Source organism: Colias croceus, chromosome 21 (assembly GCF_905220415.1).
Source record: "Colias croceus chromosome 21, ilColCroc2.1".
Classification (NCBI taxonomy): domain Eukaryota; kingdom Metazoa; phylum Arthropoda; class Insecta; order Lepidoptera; family Pieridae; genus Colias; species Colias croceus.
This window is the reverse complement of record NC_059557.1, coordinates 1,883,570-1,904,173: the sequence shown is the minus strand read 5'-3', so window position 1 is coordinate 1,904,173 and position 20,604 is coordinate 1,883,570. Positions and strand designations below refer to the sequence as shown.

The 20,604-nt window shown below is 38.4% G+C and overlaps 1 protein-coding gene across 3 annotated transcripts in view; it reads right to left on the bottom strand.

Moving 5' to 3' along the window:
* Positions 1–2,594: 2,594 nt before the first annotated feature.
* Positions 2,595–20,604, bottom strand: part of LOC123701314 (E3 ubiquitin-protein ligase UBR1) — a 39,224-nt gene continuing 21,214 nt past the window's right edge. For all 3 annotated transcript variants that reach the window (XM_045648740.1, XM_045648739.1, XM_045648741.1), the window contains exons 10-29: positions 20,097–20,335; positions 19,506–19,684; positions 18,626–18,823; positions 17,997–18,183; positions 17,256–17,441; positions 16,478–16,626; positions 15,815–15,980; positions 15,323–15,437; positions 14,694–14,905; positions 14,158–14,324; positions 13,491–13,666; positions 13,144–13,229; positions 12,812–12,939; positions 12,086–12,202; positions 8,516–8,823; positions 7,938–8,130; positions 6,668–6,907; positions 5,406–6,404; positions 4,720–4,911; positions 2,595–4,158 (exon numbers count right to left, since the gene is read on the bottom strand). In XM_045648740.1, the coding sequence (XP_045504696.1) occupies positions 4,012–4,158; positions 4,720–4,911; positions 5,406–6,404; positions 6,668–6,907; positions 7,938–8,130; positions 8,516–8,823; positions 12,086–12,202; positions 12,812–12,939; positions 13,144–13,229; positions 13,491–13,666; positions 14,158–14,324; positions 14,694–14,905; positions 15,323–15,437; positions 15,815–15,980; positions 16,478–16,626; positions 17,256–17,441; positions 17,997–18,183; positions 18,626–18,823; positions 19,506–19,684; positions 20,097–20,335 (4,384 nt within the window). In that variant the 3' untranslated portion in view covers positions 2,595–4,011. The remainder of the gene's footprint in view (positions 4,159–4,719; positions 4,912–5,405; positions 6,405–6,667; positions 6,908–7,937; positions 8,131–8,515; positions 8,824–12,085; positions 12,203–12,811; positions 12,940–13,143; positions 13,230–13,490; positions 13,667–14,157; positions 14,325–14,693; positions 14,906–15,322; positions 15,438–15,814; positions 15,981–16,477; positions 16,627–17,255; positions 17,442–17,996; positions 18,184–18,625; positions 18,824–19,505; positions 19,685–20,096; positions 20,336–20,604) is intronic.

The window sequence follows — 20,604 nt, the reverse complement described above, 5'->3', positions numbered from 1 at the left end:
TGAAATCGTTGGTCTTATTTTAAAGCTATTGCATAGCTTCTATCGCGGGCCTTGAGCGCGGGGACCGAATCGAAAATTTCCGTAACGAAAAACCTCACGCTCCCCACTCCGACGGGCTCGGAGGTGTGGCTTGAAGGCATGCTATGCAAAATAGCTTTACCGCGGCAGTCCCCGAGTGCCACACGTCTTTTTTTAAATTAATGTTTTTACTTTTTTATCATTACTGTATGGTTGTACTAGACTGGTGCCGTTAGACATAGTCCAGTCATCCACTAGATTTGCCTAAAAGTTTTACGGAAGGTTTTAAAAAGGGTGAATTTTAAATAGTTTTTGATGTGCGAATTGCCAATTTGCGAATTTTGATTTTGTAATGCGTTAGTATCATATGGATGACGAGGTGGAAATATGGAAAATCAATAATATCTATAAAAACTTTCATAATCCCGGTAAAGTTTCCAGGTTAACCAGAATATAACCAAATGACTGGACTAGTATATAGTAATAACATATAAGTGGTTTTTGTTGTTAATGTCGATTAGTTAATAGCAGATGAACTTGAAAAAACTTTGTTTTGCCTCATTGCCAAATCGTAGTTTTCATCTTTCGCTTATGATCTCTTTTTTAACTCTATTTTTGTAAATACATAAATAATATTCCCATTTGTTCATTAAGTTAAACTAAATAAATGTTTTTTTTTGCTTGAGTTTTAGAAATTATAATTTTGAAAAGCCAATTTTTTTTTAAATTCATGATCTGATCTATAGATAGATGATAAATCTTTAGATTGGGCTAAAATATCCATAAAGCGTGCATTGTATTAAATAATAATTTATTTAAATATTATTTTTAGCTTTGCATTTTAAGTGTCTGTGTTATTTATAATGTCGACAGTTCTGTGTAAGTGTAGCTACTGTGCTAGACCGCCTAGACGTGTACCTACGTCAATTACTATAAACAACTATACTCATAATCGCCTCATTATATTAAAAGGTTCAAATGACTCATAAATTTTTCAACATGGGCCTGTAGTCTTAAACTCTGCCGAATAATCACGTAGGCAGAGTTTTGGACAATTTGTAAGCGAGATTGTGAGACGAGTTGTTTATTGTACTTCAAAGGCCGGACTTAATATGCTGAACTGAGTTGTTGCTGCAAAAAAAAGCGTACATCCTTATCTTAAAAATTGCCTACTTTCCTTTCCTACTTATTATCCTTGGAAATAATGCATAATAAAAATATTAGTCTTTTAAGTGTTAATCGCAGAGCGCAGCTATTTTATTGGTGTACATATACCTATATATAGTATTTTTATTATTGTGAATTGTATGACTAGACATTGCAAATTATGTATATGTACATATTTTTATAATCATCTATGAAATGTTTGCGTGACTGTCATGTGGTTAATTCAATCTTTATTTAATAAAAAGTATTGTTATATTTTGAAATTGCGTTTTATTTACTCCATATTCCATATCTTTGAAAATAGTTCGTTTAATTTATCTGGTTGAAAAAATATATACTTGTCTAGTTTTCATGATTCTAATCGTTACAATACACCAAATAGTAAAAAAATCGATTACTCTGGCGCGGGACGGACCACGGTCCGGGAAGCCGGCTAAATGACGATTCAAAAGTGCTTCTGGAAGAAGTCTAATTGAATAAATGTTTGAGTTTGAGATGTCGCCACGGCGAGACGAAAGACGGGTTCGAATCCCGCCTCGTAATCGATTTTTTGGGATACGAACCTAAAAAGGAAAAACCCATATAGGATTACTTTGTTGTTCGTCTGTCTGGCAACACCCCTTTTTTAGGAACGTGTGGAGGTATCAAGCTCAAATTTAATATATATACGTATAGAATAAATACTCATGTCTTATAAGAGAACGCAATCAAAAGATACAGCCGTGAATGCTGAAAGTTTTCGCAAATTTCGACATTCCTAAGAGAATCAAAACCTATTTACAGGGTACTTCCCGTAAACTCAGAATCTTGAAATTCAGTACGAAGTTACATCTTATAGCACAGTAAGAGGAATAATTGCAAGAAATGAAAATTTATTTCATCATAATTATAAAAAATATCTTTAATAATTTGTATCGATTAGTATCGAGCTGAAATTTTTAATGGAAAAGCACCCTAGCTCTCTATGGATGTGTAGAGATAACTTATCCGACGTTCTATAATAAAGTGTCACGGTGTTTGTCCGCTATGGACACCTAATCTACTCAACCGATTTTTATAAAATTTTGCACACTGTGTTGTTTTATCCTATTTGAAGAATAGGATATGTAGTTTACATCTCAATTTCATCTAGGTTCAGAAAATATTTAAATTAAATGTATGTTTTATAAAAATGCATTTTCATTATTTCGACAAAAAAATAATTTTACGTCAATTTGCTGATTACATGAGTTATAGGGTGGTTGTATGTATAATATTAATTGTAGTGGTGTAGCCTGTAGGCATAGTAAGAAACAAATTAAATTTATGTTGTAATATCTATCGTTGTAATATAACCATCATTTTGGTCCTTCGAGCCGGATTGTTAATAAATGTTGACTATAGACAGGGTATAAATAAAAATACAGTAGTTTAAATTAAGCAATTTATTTCAAACACTAGTTAGATCAAAAAACGCTATATTTGTAACAACTAAAGCTGTGAATACACACATAAACAGGACGTTATACAAGCTCGTTCGCGTGTGTAGCCACAGCTTAAAATACAATATACAGTAGTACCAAGAAACAAACGGTCCAACAAATTGTTTAAGCATAACATTCTCGTGGTAATACTATAGATTCTTATATTAACAAGTTCATTCACACGCCATTTACATCCGGGATTAATTAACTAAAATTTAATACTATTCACGACCTATGACTAATTCTTATTTGCTTTAAATCACACGGCGAAAATTAGTGTTAAATTATTCACCATAAATATTAACACGCGAAAAAAAACGCGCGGCTTCGGGACGATTCCTGTACGTTTCGAATACACTGTCGTGAACCGGGCGTCACTCGACTTGCGCGTCACTATTTATGTTAGAGACACATTGAAAACTCGTAAAATTAAAATATTTATAAGTTTTTTATTTTTATTTTACAATAATATCATGAAGAGAAATTAGTACCTTTAATGCATATACATATCGGAAGATAACTATGAATTTACATATAACTACTGTGAGAAACTTTAAAATAACTACTGCTTCACAGCGCCATTTCGACACAGGTACTTTTTTAAACGAACGTTCGAGTATTCTTCGAGTTATATATGGTTGCCTTAAAACAACATAACTCCAATTTGTATATATTTAAATTCACGACTGAACACGTTCTTTTTGACATACAATATTCTTTCAAAAGAACATTCTTTCGAACTTTATTCTCTTACGATCATTTACAAATATTACGTTAATCGCAACAACACAGATAATTCCAGATCAAACTTCTAGTATTTTCTCGTAGTTAAAAGCCGTACAAAGCTATACAAATGTTCAAGTTATTATCAAAAGTCCTTATCAGACGTTTTAGCCAAATAGAAGCTCAATGAACACATGGTCCTTCGAGCCGGATTCGTATTTCCTTTTCGTATAAACGTCTTTTTACAGATATTGACACATTTTTACACAAATTCTTCATTGTTTGGCTATAAACGTCCTTAAATAGATGCATCACACGTATTTTTCAACAATTCTTCTTTTCCCTGCATACGTACTGAATACTTCAGACGTATTCTTTCAATCTTCATGTTTTTCCATCGAATCTTTTAATTTTGTCGATTGCACATCGCGTTAAATCTTTTCATTTTGTTAGTAGAGGGTGGTGGACATAGTTTTTCCATCAAATATTTTCATTTTGCTTTTAGCGGATGTATATTTACGTTTTTCCATAAAATCTTCTTATTCTTTGCAAGGTAGGGGTGGTATATCATTTTTCCATCTATTCTTCTGTTTCAGGGGGGTATACATCGTTACAAGTGCATGTAACGAGTCCCCCTGGTTCACATGTTCTGCCACGTGTTGGTCAGTATCATGTTGCTGTCGAGTCCGCGTGCGATCCGCTCGTGCACGGAATGCGCGAGCCACGTCATGCGCAGGCTCTCGTAGCGGGACGGGCATAGGTGCAGGGGATTGCCGCGGCGGAGGCCCTGTGGGTGATAAAATTAAGATATAAAAAAATATCTATTTAAAATAGTACAAGTTTGAAATGTGTGTTTTAACCCATTGAGCCCCAAGCGGTCCGATCGGTCCCAGACACAATAGATTTTCTATTGTGTCTGTGGTTCCGGGGCCTGAGTTATTAACAGAATTATGATTATGAATGTAAAATCACTCTTCAAGTCCACATTATAGTAATAAAAAAAAATGAAAACAACATAGAAGCAGCTACACAATTTTTGAGCGTTTCAACGCCTTTCGCAATCTCTATTAAAATACAGCTTCGAAGTGTCCATCGCCTGTATTATACTGAAGTAATGGCATTAGACGAGCTATATAGCTGTCTCCTACTGAAATAAGTCCTGCTTTAAGACATCTCCCTGGTGGTCCTTCGAGTGTCCCTTCAAGTGCACCCACCTGGTCGGTCTCCCCGTACGAGTCGAGGTAGGGCGCGGGCAGTAGGGCGCCGCGCGCGGACGAGGGCGCCGCCAGCAGCAGCAGCTCGCAGTCGCGCACGCGCAGGAACACGAGTCTCCCCTCTCCCCACCCACCTGGTCGGTCTCCCCGTACGAGTCGAGGTAGGGCGCGGGCAGCAGGGCGCCGCGCGCGGGCGAGGGCGCCGCCAGCAGCAGCAGCTCGCAGTCGCGCACGCGCAGGAACACGCCCGCGCCCGCGCCGCACCACGTGGCGTGCGCCACCACCGCGCCCACCAGCTCCGTGCCCGACCCGCTGCGGCCGCCCGACTGTAGTGCCATATAACGTGTAAGTAATTCATTTGTGAGAGATGTTAAGTGTGATGCAGCGTAACGTGTGTCAGGTGAACGATGTGATGCACCGTAACGTGTGACAGATGAACAATGTGATGCACCGTAACGTGTGACAGGTGAACAATGTGATGCACGGTAACGGGTGACAGGTGAACAATGTGATGCACCGTAACGTGTGACAGATGAACAAAGTGATCCACCGTAACGTGTGACAGATGAACAATGTGATCCACCGTAACGTGTGACAGATGAACACTGTGATGCACAGTAACGTGTGACAGATGTACAGCGTGATGCTCCGTAACGTGTTGGAGATGTTATGTGATAAAGAATTTACTATAAAAAGGAAAAAGGCAACATATCACAAAAATATCAGAAATAGAATGGATACATAACATTAAAAACTAATATTTCGTTGTTTATTAAAAAAAACCAACTTATAACACTAAATAAATGTCATAAAAACTCACCTTCTTCATTTCAATCTGGCAACAATAACTCTGCGAGCACAGTATCTGCCCGCACACGAGGCACATGGTCGGGTTCTTGCTATCTTCCCGCTCTGAGTTCGGACACGAGAACTCAGACACAATATTCATTAGTTCCGAGAAATCCTCCGGCAAGTTTATTAACCTCGGCGGCTCGCTGGGTTCCAAAGCCACTGTTTTAGGTATCTCCCCGTTAAACCACCTATCTGAATAACTACACCATTCCAACGCCTTTTTCCTCGCGATGGGCGTGTCCATTAATTCCCTGAATGTTGTTGGCATATCGAGATATCCGCACATCGTTTCCCAAGTGTCCCCACCAACCACGGTTAATTCTGTAGGCGGGTTGATATCACTCAAAAAGTGGAAGAATAAGCAACAACACCGGAGGAAGTCATGACACTGCTGCTTGACACTCTCCCAAACTTCATTTTCATTCACTTTCTCTATATCTAAGTTGCCGCGTCTCAATTCCTTCATAAGTTGAAGTAAGTTTTGTAAGTCTGGCCGTTTGATTTGTTCCGCGCCCTCCATGGGCTCGCTAGTGTTGACATCTATGACCATGAGGGCTCTAGTTATTTGCGCTCTAAAGGACTGTAGGGCGATTTGCCTCGCTAAGTGTGTCGGTCTCGCCGGACCCGCGGCTTTGCAGAATAAGGAGGGAGCTGTGAGCACTAACGCGACTAATGTGCCGAAAACGTGATGGGAAACTGGGGAGGTGTTTTCTAGGGTGCCTAGCGTGCTAAGTGCGTGGTGGGAGATATGTTTAGGTGAGGACCATATTGTTGGGAGGACGGCAGCTAATCGGATGAGGGCTTGTAGGGCATCTCTGTGCCGGGAGGGCAGGTCGCCCAGGAGAGGCCGGCTCTCCGCTTGTAATATCGCGTTGGTGCTCATTATTGTGTAGGATGTAGATCTGTACAAGGCAGCGAGGGCGTGTAGACCGCTTGATTCTGAGTTGCCGCTTATGGCGGGTAACATCTGTAAAGAAATTCATATATTTTAGATAAAAAATAAAAAAGCAATGTATTATTTAATTACACCATTACAATAAATATAATTATTAGCATTAAACATTAATTCCGCATTTAAATTGGTCACGTAGGTGCCTCGAATCGGTAATCTTCAACTTTCTACTCAAAATCAAAGTCAAAATATACATTAAAATTTCGAAGTGCAGCAGGAGGTAGTTCGGCAGTAGTGTCTCCACGGACACTTACACCTACACTATCACATATACTTACCGCCACAAAGTGTTCCACCAGCTGCTTCGATGTATCCGCATACGTCGGCAGCTCCGTGTCAAAGTGCGCGAGGAAGTGATTAGGCAGTAGTGTCTCAGCGTGTGTAGACACATACACTTCTGCCTCGTCTGCACTTTCGTCTTCGGGCTCGGAGGAAAGTGCACCAACACTACGTGCACGCGCACGGCAGTGCATTTCTTCACAGTACTCGGTGCATAAGTGCACGGAGGCGGAGCACACCTTTAATATAGAGAATCAAAATTATTGAGCAATATAACAAATGAACATTTATTTACTTAGAACAAATATAATCACTATCGCCTATTAAAAGATCGTTAAAAATGTCCGAGCGTTTTAGAAAATAATTATTGAAATTCACACCCATTTCGTGGCAGTACAAAGTCAAACAACACGAATTTCGCTACGTGGTCTTTCTAAAATTGAATGACAGCGCGTTATCAATTGTTTCAGTAGAGACACAACCCGAATTTCACGTTGTCGCCTGTTCAGTGTAACCACTACGTGTTTTAAAATATTTTTTCGCTCAATGAATGATTTCTGCCTAAGATCGTAACATATACATAAAGAACAAGAAAGGGGTTTGAAACTTTTTGTATGGACGCTGGCATATCGACCTGCCGCCATTTTGATTTTTTTTCAAAATCGCGGCGCACGATTAAAGTGGTATGTATGGATAGAGGACACATAGACGAACAAAAAATGTCTCATAACATAGTACCCTAAAGCGTCACATTACCGAGATATTTGGAGGTAAATATTCACTTATGAGTACAACGACAAACACTAAAAATAGACTTATTACGTGTCTATATGCATAATATTATCTCCAAATAATCACTCCCAGGTAGATTATTATTATTACAGGAAGAAATTAGGTATTCATTACATTACTTACATTTTTATGTAAGTATGTATGTTTTTATGTAATGAATGTACCTACTTTCTTCCAATAAACGGTTAATTAATAATAATCTACCTGGGAGTGATTATTTGGAGATAATATTATGCATATAGACACGTAATAAGTCAATTTTTAGTGTTTGTCGTTGCACTCATAAGTGAATATTTACCTCCAAATATCTCGGTAATGTGACGCTTTAGGGTACTATGTTATTAGACATTTTTTGTTTGTCTATGTATCCTCTATCCATGCATACAACTTTAATCGTGCGCCGCGATTTTGAAAAAAAATCAAAATGGCGGCCGGGTTGATATGCCAGAAAGTTTCAATGCCCTTTAAGAACCATACCTGATGTTTCAATTTCAGTATAAGTTTGGCAGCATCAGCGAAGGTCTCATCAGCGAGGGGTGGTGGGGCGGCCGGTGGGAGGGGGGGTGAAGGTAAGAGGGGTAACGCTGTATTGCAGAGTCTTTCACATAATGGGCAGAGGTACTCCTTCTTCTCTACGTCGAACGCTGCTGGTTGTCGGATGCGGTAAGGTCTGGAAATTAAGTGCAAATATATTTTGCCATGAATAGATATTTCTAGAATAGAATAGTATATTTGTATGTATTATTGTATGCGATAAGGTCTGAAATTTTATATTTACAATCTTTTGTTGCCATGAATGGATTTCTCTATTAATCTGTACATTTGTGTGAATGTGAAACGCTTTATTTCATTTGCGTATTGTTATCGATAGGCTAGTTAGTATTAGCTATACAAATGGATAAGGTTATATATTTTTCTTCATATTATGTCACCCACAAGGGTACAACAATGTAATAGTGGATATAGTTTTGTGCTCTTTAGCAAAGACGACATAACATAAGAAGCAATCTATGTTATTGTAATAAATTAATTAAATAAATACCATAACAGCTTACCTCAACTTCTCCTTATCTAGCACTCCATCGACATACTTCTTCCAGCAGCGCGCGTGCAGCGCGTGCCCGCAGCACGACACGTGCGGCTGTGCCGGCAGCTCAGCCGGGAGTGACGCGTCTGCTGCGACCACTGGCCCTTCACCCGACGCCCCGCCCCCCATGATTGTAGCCCCGCCCCCTGTAGCTGTGGCCACGCCCCCAGGACCTATAGCTCCGGGGAGAGGGGCGGGGGGAGAACGGGATAGCACGCGAGACTGTTGCACGAACGCTACTAGCACTAGCGGTTCCGACATCGCTTCGACGCGCCCCTGTGGAATTGTATTAATATGTAATTTATTAGTCAAATCGTCTTCTATAATATAAAATAATGCCCTTGCAAGATATAGGGCTTTTTATTATAATATGTATTGTTGTATGTTATTAAATGATGTCATGAAATTGCTTCCAAAGTACCAATTTGTGCACAGAATTAGACGATAATATATGGAGGCATATGCGTGTATGAAGATGCATACATCAAAGACACCTGGAAAGTTGTAGAATTATGTATATGATAATGCAAAGCTATGTAAGCATTTATATCAATTTATGAAGGTGACATTTTTGTATACACTCTGTATATTATGCGGGAATTTTCGTGCATAAGTGTATAATTATGCGGATATACATATTATGTGTATAAGATATATATATATACTTTATGGTGCAATATGTAAATCGAGTATCACCGATCATGATATTGTCATAGCTCATGTAGGAAACTCAAAGCAACCACAAAAACTACCACGATGGCGTACGAAGATTGACACAGACGCCCTCATAACTTCACTAAGAAATACTAATTGGAAGGAAACTCTTTCGTATACACAAGTCAATGATGCATCCTCCTCTTTTTATAATATATTAACTACCACCATTGAAAAACACTCGGTCAAAATTAAAGTAAGCCGCAGACGAACAATCCTAAAGCCTTGGATCACCCCGGGTTTAATTCGATGCATAACACATAGAGATAAATTACATAAAGATACCAAACTACATCCTGGTGATCTAACACGCCAACTCATTTATAAAAGATACAGAAACTTCTGCAATAAAATACTTCGAAATGTCAAATCACAATACAACAGCACACTTATAGAACAGAACAAATCTAACCCAAAATTACTATGGAAAACCATTAAAAATATAAGTCAAACCACAAATCACTCCAACCCTCCGATGGAACTACTCCAAGTTAGTAATAACATAAATACTTCTCTTAACAACTGTAATAAATATTTTACCACGGTCGGGAAAACTTTAGCTGATCGAATCCTGCATAAACTAAATATATCGCAAGAAGCACTAATAAATTCTTATGAATTACATAGCTCAGCATCGCAATCCTTTTTTCTCTCCCCAACCGACGAAATAGAAGTACGTAAAACAATAATTAGCATGAATAATGACGGCTCCCCCGGTTTGGATAAGCTCACAGTCCGTACGATTAAGGTCATTCTTCCTGAAATTATCACTCCTCTTACACACATATTCAATCTAAGTATAGAATCCGGAGTGTTTCCAGATTGCTGGAAAACCGCAGTTGTGATACCAATTTACAAAAATGGAACAAAAAGCCTCCCAGAAAACTACAGACCCATAGCTCTTTTAAGCATACTTGGTAAAGCACTTGAAAAAATTGTTAACAACAAACTGACCTCTTACTTAGAGAAATATCAACTAATTTCAAACAATCAATTCGGTTTTCGAAGAAACAAATCCACTGATCATGCAATTTCCCTACTGTCCAATCTCATATCCTTGCACTCAGAAAACGGACACTGCTGTCTAAGTGTCTTTTTAGATCTGGCGAAAGCGTTTGACACAATATCACATGGATTACTCATAAAGAAACTGGAGGCAAATGGAGTTAGAGGCACGTCATTAAACTGGTTTAGGAGCTATTTAACTGACCGCATGCAACGCATAAAAATTGATAATAAACTTAGCTCCGAACTAAAAATAGAATTTGGTGTCCCACAGGGAAGCGTTCTCGGTCCAACCCTTTTTATCATTTACATCAATGACATCCTTAAAATGACTTTAGAAAACTCCCACATAATTGCTTACGCCGATGACACTGCTCTAATTTTTCATGGCGCGGACTGGGAACAAACGTACAGGTTCGCAGAATCAGGATTATTAACCATAACAAAAGCCCTTAACAAAAATCTACTCACTTTAAATTCCAATAAAACCAAATATTTACCCTTTTCAAAATCTGCGAACCCCAGACTTCTCCCCAACCAGTCTCTCCAACTTCATTCCTGCACCAGCCCCAAATTCATTCATTCAACATGTAATTGTCATCACATTGAAACCACTCCCTCAATAAAATATTTAGGAGTTACCCTAGACACCAACCTAAACTTTCACCAACACATAACAGAAGTATCATCAAAAGTAAGAAAACTCATCTTCATAATGAAGAAACTTCGTAACTGCACCCCTCCAAAAATTCTAAGACAAGTATACATGTCTCTGTGCCAATCTGTAATAAATTATAGCATCTCAGTCTGGGGTAGTGCTGCCAAAACTCACCTCATGCAGTTGGAGAGAGCTCAACGTGCACTAATCAAAGTGTCACTGAACAAGCCTTTCCGATTCCCTACGAACGAACTGTATCGGGAGTTTAAAGTACTTCGTGTTCGACAATTATACGTTTTATCAGCTGTAAGCTTAACACACAAGTCGATAGTTTCGCGACCTGATTACAAAGATCTACTAAAGAAAAGAACATTCCGTATCCCACTTCCTGCATACAACACAAAACTAGCCAGACGCAGCCCAGCTTACTCACTCATTCACACCTACAATAATGTTTGTAAAATAAAATCTCTGAAGTACTGTAATATGAATAAATGCAATAAAATAACGAAATCTTGGCTTTACGAACTCTCTTACAGCGATACCGAAGATCTAGTTTAAAACATAAGGATTAACTAAAACTAAAACAAAGGCAAACCTCAACTGAAATCTTTGTAAGAAACAAAATTGGAACAGTTATAATATGTACACTAAATAATATTTTTAATGTTGGTTCCTATGCACGTACTTACACATTAACACACTCACCCATACACACACTCCCACACACACCCATACACACACGCTCCCACACACACTCTCACCCACACACCTTTTCACTCCACAAACACACTCCTTTTTAGTTATCATAATTTTTATACTATACAATATAATTCGCCATATAAAGGGACCTGTATACCGTTTCTGATATCCAAGATACAGGCAATAGCCTAGTTTGGATATCACTGCACTCTGTAAACTAATCCTACTGTTATGATCTTAATATTATCAATGTAATGTTTAAATGTGTTTTTGTTAATAAAGATTTTTAATTTTTTTTTTAATTTTAATATGCCCGTCTATACATATTTATGCAAAAAATGCGTGTATGAGTGTATTTGTGTATATATGCGGGTATATGCGTGTATGAGTGGATATGGTTGTATACGCGGGCATATGCGTGTATGGATGAACTTTCATTTTCATATACATATTATGTACCTGTTCCTGACACATGATGCACACACGCGGCGGGTCGCTCCCCCCGCCCCCCCACACTCCAAGCGCAGCACCGCGGTACAAACACGCCAAGTCTTGCTTCTGCTCCTCTTCTGTCGCCTGAACAATACAAACACCATTATATTTATAAACAAAACGGTTGAAAATACGCCTGATTTTTTCCTTATCGCGCGTTGTTTAATGAATAATGTGAATGACAAATGACAAATGAATTAGACACTTTGATTATAAATATGTAATAAAATATGTAATTTGCACGCTGTTAAATAACCCATTGAGCCCCGAGCGGCCCGATCTGACCACGACACAATAGATTTTCTATTGTGTCTGTGATTCCGGGCGCTGAGTTAATAACGGCTAAACATGCTGTTATAATATTATATTGTAAGTTATAACACCCTAAATACCATGTTGAAATGCAAATAAAGGATTGATTTATTTATTGATTTGCGAAAGGGGGCTAGACGGAATAAAGACCAAAAAATGTAACGACACTTTTTGTATAGTTGAAGCCGTGCGGCGTGCGCTTGTTTCACTGTCTGTCTCTCTCTCTCTCTCTCTCATAGACACCTCTCAAGTTTTTTATTATAATAGCAAGAATTTAAAATGGGCGAATCGAGGTAAGAAAAAAATGTTACCTGCTTTAAAGTAAGTGCAATATTACAGTAAATTATCTACCCAAACATCTAATAAATAAAGTGTCTTTACCTCAGTGGTGGTTTCTTCGAAAAGCGTCGCGTTGTTGGTGATAAATTTGTTCATCTGCGCCTGCATTTGAGCCATTAATTTCGCGCGTCTCTCGGCCGCTAGTTTAGCGCGACGTGCCTTCTCTTTTTCTAATTCAATATTAAAAGTTAAGAATTAGATCATTTTACTTGTAAAACAGAATATTTCAATCAAAAAAAGCAAATCTTCGAAATTAACTAAAATTTAGATGCGCTATATTTTACGATAACTTTTTTTTATGAATTTTAAATTTTCCATAATTTTGCAATGAAAATTTATTTGTTTTTACACTTAATATGTTGTTAAATAATTACCGGCTGTCTCATCAGCGGGTTTATCGTCTTGTTCAACTTCCATTTTGTCACCATCTCCCATTTCGTCGGTTTGACCCAGAAGTGATCTGAAAATGGAGTATTGTAAGTAAATATAACGAAGAAAATTTATTATCTTTGTACAAAATCAATCAAATTAAATGTCTAAGGTTTTAGCTAAATTTGTGTGGCGACATTCTGTAACAGTTCGGGCCGAGGCGCTATTACCTTTTTTCGTACTCAATAAATATATTTTCTGTCTTTCTTTCAAAACTCTGCACAACACGCGTAGGCAGAGTTTTTCTTCGGACAATTTGTTGTTTATCGTACGTCAATGCATTTGAACTGACCTGATCTTAGCCAATAACCAGTTGGCCAATGCCCTATGAGCATCCACCCTGGGACTCGTAGCCAACTTCTGCAGCAGTTCCACGAGTCCAGCACGTGCTGCACTTTCCGCAAACGCCAGGAACTCGTAGTGGCCGCTCTCTTCGTCGCGGAGCGCGTAGCCGATTAGATGTAGTGCCTGAAAGAGATTAATATAAATTATATGGTAATATTATGTAAAATAAATAATCAGGTACACTTGGAAATGGAAAAATGATTCTGAAATCGACATATTTTTTTTGCTTTATCGATAAAAATCAGAAGATACCAATACCTACAAAAAATAATGCACATTTTACTAAAATGACGAATGCGGTGGTGTCAGTCTTTGACAGCATGTAAGCCTCATTTGCGTGACACCATTTCTTGTAATTTCAAGGGCAGTAAATGCATGCAAATTGCAATACTTCAGGCACAATAATTGACTTTAAAATAAAGTTTAAACGCGTGTATAAGTAAAAAAATTAAATAAAAACACCAAGTTTTTTTTAATCAAAACATATAGTACAACAAAAAAATAATGTTACGTTTTGTTTAAGTCATTTATTGCTTCAATTTTATCGTATGCAAATTTGTCGTTTATATGGATATTAAAGAAGACCTGGGTATGAAGTTTCACCCCACACACACCTTATGCACTTGCGGCTCAGAAAACGATCTTGCTCGCAGATCTAGTGCCCTCTCTAGCACACAACGCAGCACATGCAATGCGCCATCACATTGTAGCAGATTCGCAAGTAGACGGAACGGTGGTGTTAACTTCGGTAAAGGAGGTGGTGGACAGCATTCGGGGAGACCTGGAATCATACACAATTTCATACACAATTTCAGTATTATTTTTTGGTTTCCAAGAAAATAATCATTTTTTACGTTAATCATTTTCGTGTAAAAATGTATCAAGGAATTAGAACTAAATTCTGAGCTTGCACCAAAAATTCATAATGTAGACCGGATATAAAGTTATAAACTATTAAAGAGTTGTTGTTGTCTTCACCAATTATGTTTGAGGATTATGCTACACGCCAGGTATGTGTTTGTAAATAACCAATAGTATCGCTTCAAACTCCAAACTAAATGAAGCGATATGATTGGTTATGTACAAATACATTTCACATCCTCGCACATTATAGGTGAAAAATCACCCAAACAATCCCCTCCCAACTCACCAGCAGCCTTCCTCCTATTCCTCTGCTCCTCCTCACTCCTCGACAGCTCCTCCCTCGTGTAGTGGTAGAAGAACGCATCGTACTCGTCGTACAGATGCGGTTTCAGCTTGTACACGCCGCGGTTATTACCACCGGTGGGTTTAGTGAAGTCCGCGACCTCGTGGATCACCGCTTCGAGTCCTGTCTCGTGTAGTTGGTCTTCTGGGAGCGATCTGGATGATTAAATAATAAAATATTTGAAAAAAATCGAAATGAAATATAAATAAATTCATCGCTTTATTATAAACACGTAAATGCTAACTGAAGAAAAAAAATAAACCGGCCGAATTAAGAACCTCCTACTTTTTAAATCGGCTAAAAATGCGTCTAAACAAAATCAATTTACATTTAAGATCACAAACACATGCACACACACACACATACATTTTTCCAGGTAATTTAGAATAAGTTTTACTGTATTCATAACAAAAAAAAAATACTTATTTGCATTGTCATTTCTTTTTCTATTTACATCTGAAAATAGTCAATTAAAATTACTAAAATTATTCTGGCATCCCTACAATCAACTTTAATTCTTTTTCTACAATTTTTTTCTTAAAAATATATTGTTATTTTAGGTACATATATACCTGTTAAGCTCCGAATGCGGCATCGGTTTGACGCAGAGCATCTGAATGATCTCCTTCTTTGTCCTGTCTTCATTTGTGACCTCTCCCACACCGGGCACATAGCGGGAACCCACGACTAGATAAAAAAATTAAATAAATAAATAATGTGCGTCACGTGTGTAAGTCACATGTGTGCAGTGTGAGTCACGTGTTAAAGTTACGTGTGTGTTTCACGTGTGTAAGTGTCACGTGTCAGTGTCGTACATGTCACGTATATGTGTTAAGTGTTAACAAACGTAAATACATATTACTATTCGTAATATTATTCTATGTACTTGTTCATCAGATGAGGCCACTTCTAAAGCAACTTATAAATTGACTTTATCCTATTGTATATACAATATTATATATATTTGTTCACCATATAATATACAATATTATATGGTGAACAAATGGGAGATTTCCTCGTATACGAATTAATGGTGATCAAAACGGTGATCAAACTGTACTCACTAGTTATAAGCAGGCCCAGGAACTCCTCCACCATGCTGATGGTGTGCCGCAGGGTATCATCTTCCACTGTCCGGGATTCGAACTCGGCACTCGCCCATTCAAGCAGGTTGAACTTGTTAAGCACGTGGATTATGAATTCGTTGCTTTCTATTAGCGAGGCGCCAATCTGTGTATAATTTCGGAGAAAATTTGAATTATGATGTCACTTGGAAGTATGATTGAGTAGAATTTATTTAAGTTTTAACAGTAAATAAATAAGCTGCTGATAGAAAATTTTCGCTTTTTATTTCTTATCAAGCTATTGCATAGCTACTATCGCAGGCCTTGAGCGCGGGGACCGAATCGAGAAATTCCGTAACGAAAAAACCTCATGCTCCCCACTCCGACGGGCGGAGGTGTGGCTTGAAGGCATAGCATGCAATAGCTTTACCGCGGCAGTCCCCGAGTGCCACACGTCTTTTTTACAAATTTTACATTTTCGACAAAGTTCAAACAAGTTTTGGTCTTTCGAGTCGTGCTTGGAATTACCGTCTATCCTCTGCTCGTGCATATAAAACTTTAGTAAATATTTAATAATGCCGTATTCTATATACCAATTTAGGGTTAACAAAAACACTTTTAGAAAAAAAAACCTTGTAAGATAATGGAATTAAACAAACACACCTGCAACATAACAACATCCCTGTCCAACATCTCTGCGCGACATTTAACATTGTGGTAGAAGTACAATTGGTTGAGAAGCGCGAAGCCGTTGCGGCGCCACATGCCCGCGTGTACTTGCGCTATCATGGCCGCTGTGCGTAAAACTGGCTCTGAAAAAAAAATATTTTTTATGACTCACTTTGACCATATTTACACTTGAAGTAAACACTATTTTATCAGTCAAAAAGATACGGTAATTCGATACGATAAAACAATAGAAATTCGACGTAATAATTTAATATGTATAATCCAAAAATTTGGTTACAGGTATAGTTATATATTTCAGACTTGATAATATTGCTCCTCTTATTTCAAATAAATATAATGTAATATAATTTAATTCCATATTAGTGAATAAGAATGACGTTTTGATTTAGATCCGGCTCGAAGGACCATATTAGAATTGTAGAGCAATCTGTTGTTAAAAATTGCCAATAAAAAATATACATATCTATGAGATCAATAATTGCGGCTATGAAGCGGCACTATGCACTGACACCGGCTCTTACTACACGTTATATGGTAACATAGTTCTATAGTTATGCTCCTATACATATCTCAAACACATCTATATGTGGGGGGGGGGATAGTTCCTTACCAATAAGCTCCTCAGGCGTGGGCTTAGGTCTATCCTGTCTATCAAACTTGCGGCTACGAGATAGTGGCCTATACACTAACACTTGTTCCTTCGACGTGTTATAGTATAATAGCTAGAGATGTGGAGGGGATAGCTACTTACCAATAAGCTCCTCGGGCGTGGGCTTCGGTCTATCCTGTCTATCGAACTCGCGGCTGTGGTACGCAAGTCCGTGTGCGTGTAAGTGTAAGTGCAGGCCGGCTATAAAGCGGGATAGCGGCCTGTGCACTGATACTGGTTCTTTTGACACGTCGTACGGGATCACTGAGGCGCTCTGATTGCCTAGTTCTGGAAAAGAAAATGATAAGTGTTACAATAGTAGTGGCCAATTGTTTCTTTTACATATTATCTGGTTTTTTCTTGCATATGTAATATGTCTTTTTTTCGCATATGTGCATGCGCGTGTGTTCTTAAATGCGTGTGTGTGTAGATAATTTATAATATAGTCGAGTGTATAAATGCGTGTTTAAGCGTGTATACGTACATCTTTACGTACGTGCGTGTGTATGAAGGCATGTTTCATACAATCAAGTGTATAAGTGCGTGCGTGTAAGCGTGTAAACTTGTGTGTATGTGCATGTGCGTGTACGTTTAAACATGTTTCACATAATCGAGTATTAACTGCGCGTTTAATCGAATCTTTTACCGTGTACATGTATGTATATGTATATTCACTATATAGTGCGTTTATAATATACGCGCATATACGTACGTGCGTGCGCATGTAAGCATGTATACAATCGAGTGCGTGTTTAAGCCTATTTTAACATGTTCATGTATATTATTTGTGTGTAGTCGTGCACTTGTGCATTTGGCGTGTTTGTCTCATGCACATATACACACCGGTGAGCCTGGGCTCCGGCTGCTTGCAGGTGTCGGCGTGCCGTCGGAGCGCCATGCGGTAGGCGGACGCGCACAGCGCCCGCTCCGCGCTGCACCACTCCAGCGCGAGCGTGATGCTGTGCGCCAGCTTCACGTGCAGGTTGAACGCGGACTCCCACTCCGGCTCGTACTCCATGTGCTGACCGACCTGGGACCCGACATCGATCGTAAATCATTAAAAATAAAAAAAATAGACAAGACAATATAGAAACTATTGGAAATGCTTTAGATCCGGCTCGAAGGACCAATAAAACGTGGGGACGAGAAATATTAGAGAAATTATGCAAATCGCGATAATTCCGGCTGGTATGACCTACAGGAAGTGGAAATATGAAATAGAAGGACTTATTAGTCGTGAAAACATAGAACGATAGAGAAATTATGCAAATCGCAATTGATCTGGCTCGAGGGATCGACGTGAGCGAAAACATACGATAATAAGTTAATTATACGATAAATTATGAATATTACTAAGTACATATATTTTTGCTTAAACAGAATATTATAAAGTAAAAATATCTTAAGTATTAACATGAGCGTGAACCAACATTTAAGACATCTAATCAAATCAAAATAAAAAATCAACCCACCTGTCTAACAACAGAGTCCATATCCTGCATCATGACGAGTAGATTTAACAACAACGACAGTCCATGCAGGAAGCCCTTGCGCAAATCATCGTCAAACGACGTCGGTACCGAAGCGAGTAGATACTTGACGTCGTACAGTATGAACTGTGCGCGTTTGAACGCCATGGATAAGTGGTTGCGTTCGAATTCTAGACGACCCTGTGGATAAATTGTACTTTTAGATAAAAAAGTGTGTGTGCCGAGCACATGTGTCAGAAGTGAAACTTTTTTGGCAAGATTAAAAAGATGCCAAAAACGTCGTCTTACTCCAATTCGTTACTGTATTGTGAAATTATGTATTGTCACCGATCCTTGAATTGTGCATCTGTTACTTTTACATTTTTTAACTAAATCTATTCCATTAAAGGAAAAGTCAAAATCGAGTCTAAAACGTAATCTCTAAACTCTTAAAATCAGAACAGTAATACAATACATTTTTATAATGCCTAATGGGGGAAGCTTGAAATCGTTTAACAAATTAAAACGCATAAAAAATGTACTAAAACTTGTTGCGCAAACTTCCTCCACTTGGTCACTTTTTGTCCAATTAGTTTTCTGACCGCTATATGTTGTTTATGGTGGCAAATAGACTATTAAGACTTGTGTATTCTTTTGTGACAAATAATATTTTTGTAGTGAAACTTCTTTATCGGGGTTGGAAAAAAATTTAGTGTAACATTTTTCGTTACGCGTGACATTTTTTTCTTATCCCTCGCGTGATTCGACGTATTTAACTGTAAAGTTGCATATCGTAAATTATTTTTGAAAAATAAGGTCATGAAGAAGTTTCACTTCTTACGTGTGTACACTAGTACATGCACACATTTTTTCTATTTCATACCTCAGCATTACACCGCCTCACACACTCGCTCACAAACGTGTTCATGACCACGAACAGCGCGTCATGTTTCGCTATCAAGTGATGTGCGAACGACGCGGTCGTGTACAGTTGGACCGACATGGACGATATCGAGAACGAGTGGTCGTGGTCGTCGCGGATGAAGTCCTTGAGGATCGAGCCTGCGGACGAATTGTGAATTCATGAAGGGATTCTTATTAATAGATATATTGTACTAGCTTGCCGTTCACTTCGTTTGCGTTGTCTAAAACCTTATAAATCTTTATATATAAAAAGTACGCGTCACTTTGTTTGTCCGCGATGGACTCCAAAACTACTGAACTGATTTTAAATCAGATTTGCACTACCTGTACAGTTCGATCTAACTTGAAAGATAGGATAGGTTACATCTCACTTTACAGTCGCAAAATTTTAAATTATTAATTTAATATCAAGTTTTATAAAAACACATTTACAGAAATCTTTAACCCATTGAGCCCCAAGCGGCCCGATCGGTCCACGACACAATAGATTTTCTGTTGTGTCTGTGATTCCGGGGCCTGAGTTATTGCCATTGCGACTAATTCCCCTCACCATAATTCTTCGTAAACAGTATCGCCATGGTCCGCTTCGTGGAGTAGTCCATCATCGTGGTGGCAATGAGCAGCCGGTGCCAGGCAGTTCTGGCGGCTTTCCACATGCGGCAGTCGTTCTGCATGACCCCCGCGGCCACGCCCCCCGGGCCGGCCCCCCCGGGGGTGGAGTCTATCCCCAGGGCCACTTGGCTCACCGCCAGGCGCAGACTCTGCTCTTGGCTCACGAAGTTTTGGAGCCTGTGTTTATTGGCATAGGATTGATGTACAAAGAACAAAGATGATAGAGTGAATAAGTGATGAAGCAGATTTTTTTTGATAACTTTCATAAAAGAAGTTTATCAATAAGTAAAATTTTGCTTCAGTCTCAGAATTAATTCTCTACAAGAAAACATTTACAAAGATAAACAAAAGTAAGACGTATTAAGTGCATTATTTAATTTCTGACTCTTACAATAAAACGAAAAATAATTATTTGTTATTTACGTTTTTTAAACAAAATTGTAACC